We start from the raw sequence: 4,802 nt of genomic DNA on the forward strand, positions 1-4,802 counted from the left end.
AGGCGGGGTGAAGTTACGAGGTTTCGCTGAGAGCTTGAGGATCCAATAGCGTTACGAAGTTTTACTGAGAAGCCCTTTGTAATACTTAGCATTGGTTAAATATTTGTAAAACCCTCTGATTTTTATTATTTAATAATAACGAATTATAATAGAGATGTGAAGTTTGGATAATTTTTCACGGCACATCTGACTGGGCTAGGGTATGGCAACTGCTATACGGAAACGCCGCCCCTGGTTGCCACCCTTCCCTAAAAGTATGGAATCGTCCCATATTTAAAGGTAAAATTATGTTTTACAATTTTTCCTGTATTTTACAAAGGCCAAAGTTGAATCAACAAATAAGTATTTTGCACTGTTTATAATACTAATAGCAATTATAATGAAATTTCAAATTAAGTATTAGAGAAGCCCATTTGCGCGTGATTGCATTTTGGCGTCTTTGTTTCCATAGCAACGGAGACTACAGATCGCGCGCCGTTAAAGCAGCATGCGCTAAACATGCGCAGTTTAAAACATCAGGAGCTCACATCTGCCCTTTGAACACAAGGCTCTCCAAATGTAGGGCTGAATGGGAAAGTTATCAATGGCTCTGTCCGGTAACTAATGATGAACGCGCAGTTTGCAGAGAAGCTTTCAGTTGCTCACGGTGGACTGTCAAAACACTTTGTCATCGTTTACACACCCACAAGTTGTTCCAAACCTATAATAATTTTTGTCTTCTGTTGAACATCAAAGAAGATATTTTGAAGAATGTGGGTAACCAAACAGTTTCTGGTCTCCAATGACTCTGATAGTATTTTTTTTCTCTACTATGGAAGTTACTAGGCGCGTTTCCATTACCCTTCAAATTGCGCAAATTGAAATTGCGAATTGAAAATACGCCTAATGGAAACGCGTCAATTTCGCAAAAACGCCCATATATCGCAAAAAGGTTTTTACGCTCGCATGAGGTGGTTTTTCAGGCAATGCAAAAAAGGAATAATTCTCAAAACTGCAATGGACTTATCGCGAGAGGCAAAAGGTTACGTTTTAGTCGCATAACATTGGTTAATGGAAACGCCATCATTTCGCAATACTTTTTAATTGACTTTTATCAAATATCGCCAAAGTTTTGCGCAAATCTGTAATGGAAACGCACCTACTGAGGACCAGAAGCTGTTTAGTTACCTACACTCTTCAAAGTATCTTCTTTTGTGTTCAACAGAAAGAAAGAACTTTATGCAGATTTATAACAACCTGGGTAACCATACCTTTAAAGTGACATTGGCCTATTGTTTTATTAAAATGTGGACAGTCTGTTAATATAATATTCCATACATTATCAGAGCTTGGTAGACATAATTATTATATTTTTAGACCTTATTAGACAGATGAATTCATATATTATAATTAATGTTAGACCCTATTTATTATTCATAAAGACCCGCTCCATTTCAAATACAACATTTTTAATTTCAAAACTCATGTGACATTCTTCAAAATCCTTTCTGTAGAGTTGGGCATTTTAATAAGGATCAAATGAGTGAGTTCAGCTTTGAGAATGAAAACCAACCTGTTTGTTCCTCAGTATCTTCATGTTTGACTCTGAATGCTTCTTCAATCTTCATGTCTTCACTCTCCTCTTTAATAAACGCCATCTTTGTTTGTTCCTCAGTATCTTCATGTTTGACTCTGAATGCTTCTTCAATCTTCATGTCTTCACTCTCCACTTTAATAAATGCCATCTTTATAATAGTGTGTTACATAGATCTGTAAAAGATTAATCACAGATTCCTTAAGTTATCAACAACATAGATCTTATATAAGCAAGTGTGGAGTGCTCTCAATTCCCTATTAACTACAGAGCATTTATGATATTTCCAGTTAATAATTAAAGGGATAGTTCACCCAAAAATGAAAATTCTGTCATTAATTACTCACCCTCATGTCGTTCCAAACCCGTAAGACCTCCGTTCATCTTCGGAACACAAATTGAGATATTTTCGATGGAATCTGAGAGCTCTCAGACCCTCCCATAGACAGCAAGGGTCCTTACACGATCAAGTAATTAATGACAGAATTTTCATTTTTGGGTGAACTATCCCTTTAAGTATCTTTATACATAGCTGCGGGAATGTATTTTGAGGGGGGGGGGTTGTATAATGCGAAGATTGACATATGATGGCGGATCCAAAAGCGCTACTTTTGTTAAAACATAAATTTCTTTGTTTAATATAAGTGAGTGTCTTTAGACCTTATTTATTTGGGTTACAACGCAAGGCTATATCCATCTTACTCATTTTGTTAATAAAAGTTAGATGTTTAATATAACCTATGCGAATTTAATTAACAAGATAATAAACCACAAACTACGATCGTTTTAAGGTAGCCTAAGGGGAAATCCATATTTGTGTTAAATGAGGGTAAAATATATCTTTATTCATTTTGTTAATAAAAGTTCAAAGATTAATATAGCTAAATTTGTCATTGTACTATTTTATTGTAGACTATAGACTGTTCTTTTTATTAATAATTATAAGACATAAGCATTAGTTTAAAGTAAGGGGAAAATCCAAACGTTTTTTATGTATGTGTGTTACAACGCGGGTACATCAGTCGTATTCGTTCTGATCATAAAAGTTTTATGTTTAACATAAGCTACTTTGTCATTGTAGCATTGGGGGCCATTCACACAGAAAGTGTCTTCGCGTCTAAAAACGTGAGACGCAGCGATCAGGAATGGTTTTTTAAAAAGCGCAGCGTAGAATGCGAGGGTTCCGCGAGGGATGTGATGCAATAACGACAATAATAGAAATAGGCAAAAAGCAGAATTGATAGATACGAATTTTGACATGGGGAAAAAAAGAAAATAATTGCACTGGCTATGGCATTTGACATTGATAAAAATGGTGTTGCTGCTCAGAGAACAAAAGGACAGAGATCTGTTTGGGTTCACCCCACCCTCCCACTCAGACATAAATATGGGGAATACCATCGGCTTGTTCAAGAGCTGAAGCTAGATGGCGCTAAGTTTAAAGTGTATTTTAGGCTTATTACCCAGCAATTTGAAGACCTCCTGAGCATGGTAGGACCCAGCATTACAAAGATGGAGACAAATTACAGGGAGACTATATCCCCTGCACAGCGGCTCTGTATTTGTCTTCGGTGAGTATAGTGAATCTATCTATCTATCTATCCATCCATCAAAACTGTACAGAAATAATTAGTTATTAATTATTATTCTTTGTGCCAAAAATAACTATTTGTTTCTTACATTCCCATTTCAGATATTGGTGACTCCTACCATCCCATAGCTTTTAATTATAAGATTGGACATTCCACTGTTGCAGTCATTGTACAGAGTGTGAGCAGGTCCATCTGGGATTGTCTTGTTCCCCAGTTTATGCCCACCCCAGCAGCAGAGGATTGGAAAGAAATTGTGGAGGACTTTCATCGGCTTTGGGCTTTTCGAAATTGTTGTGTTGCTATATATGGCAAACATGTGATCATACAAGCCCCGAGCAACACAGGATCACAATTTTATAATTACAAAGGTTACGTTTTCAGTTGTCTTGCTGGCAGTGGTTGATTCACACTGGCGCTTCAGGGTGGTGGATGTAGGAGCCTTTGATAGGAGCAGTGATGGGGGAACCCTACGTCATGGAACTCTCAACTTAAAACCTAATGAGGCCCTATCCTGGACACACAGAGGGAGAACAACGAGCATTCAACATCCGTTTGTCACATGCCAGAAAGACAGTGGAGTGTGCCTTTGGTATCCTCACCACTCAGTGGAGGCTTTACCGCAGAATCATTGGTGTTTCTCCTGGGGTGGCTGAGGATGTTGTTAAAGCAACATGTATACTTCACAACTTTCTGCGGTGGAAAGCTAGTGATGAAGAAGTCAACGAATGTCAGGCCAATGTTCCAGCAGAGGCACAACCAGCAATACAACATCTTTTAAGGATGGGCAGCAACAGCGCCTCAAGGGAAGCACTTTCATTGAGGGCCACTTATATCACATACTTCTCCTTACCTGCTGGTGCAGTGCCATGGCAATACACGGCAGTGTAATCTATCCCTTGCTTACCAGTCCCCAGCAGTAAAAGTCTCTTGATTAGAGAAATTACTAAACATTAGCCCAAAGCATTACAAAATGCATGTGTTTAAAATGAATATTTATTATTATTTTATTATTAAGTGTTTGGTGTCAATTATAAACATGTGTATATATATAAGCTTAAAAAATATTTGTACATTTCTATAAAAATGTAAAATACAATTGTTTATATAAAAATCTGTTCGTATAACTTTTCCAGTTACCCCACAAATAACCACATATTCATAGGTTTCATGTGACGTCACACAGTGGTGCGGCCGACATTTGTAGGACCGAATTGCAATTCCGTCAGTCTGCTGTGCTGTGCTCTGGGCTGTAATAACTGCAAATCACAATGGATTATTTACCGAGAGATGTGGATGTACGGGATTCTTTTGATTAAAGATTTCTCGTAAGCATAGATGCGTTTTTACATTTTACTATTTTATTTAGCAAGTTCACAATGAAACTTGAAAAAGGTTAAATTCGTGTGTGAGACTGCTGATTTGCCAGAGAACTTTCGTTATGCTCCACCTAAAGCTAACGGCGGACCTTTTTCAAGTTTACCGCCATTACCGCCACCTATCTCTCAAATGGACCATTGACACTCCTAATTGAGATTGTAGATAGAGGGTCAATGGTCCATTTGAGAGATAGGTGGTGGTTATGCACTTATAAGTCTGCGATCCGCCGTAAAGCAACAAGAAGAAGACGACGACGTGTC

The 4,802-nt window shown here is 37.8% G+C and overlaps 1 protein-coding gene across 2 annotated transcripts in view; it reads right to left on the reverse strand.

Annotated features, from left to right (window-relative positions):
• LOC107758220 (gastrula zinc finger protein XlCGF8.2DB-like) overlaps positions 1–1,637 on the reverse strand; it is a 14,057-nt gene extending 12,420 nt beyond the window's left edge. For both annotated transcript variants that reach the window (XM_016575902.1, XM_016575901.1), the window contains exon 1: positions 1,553–1,637. In XM_016575902.1, the coding sequence (XP_016431388.1) occupies positions 1,553–1,637 (85 nt within the window). The remainder of the gene's footprint in view (positions 1–1,552) is intronic.
• Positions 1,638–4,802: the final 3,165 nt, after the last annotated feature.

The sequence above is a fragment of the Sinocyclocheilus rhinocerous genome, unplaced genomic scaffold (assembly GCF_001515625.1).
Source record: "Sinocyclocheilus rhinocerous isolate Xijiao unplaced genomic scaffold, SAMN03320098_v1.1 scaffold1315, whole genome shotgun sequence".
In the NCBI taxonomy this organism is placed as follows: domain Eukaryota; kingdom Metazoa; phylum Chordata; class Actinopteri; order Cypriniformes; family Cyprinidae; genus Sinocyclocheilus; species Sinocyclocheilus rhinocerous.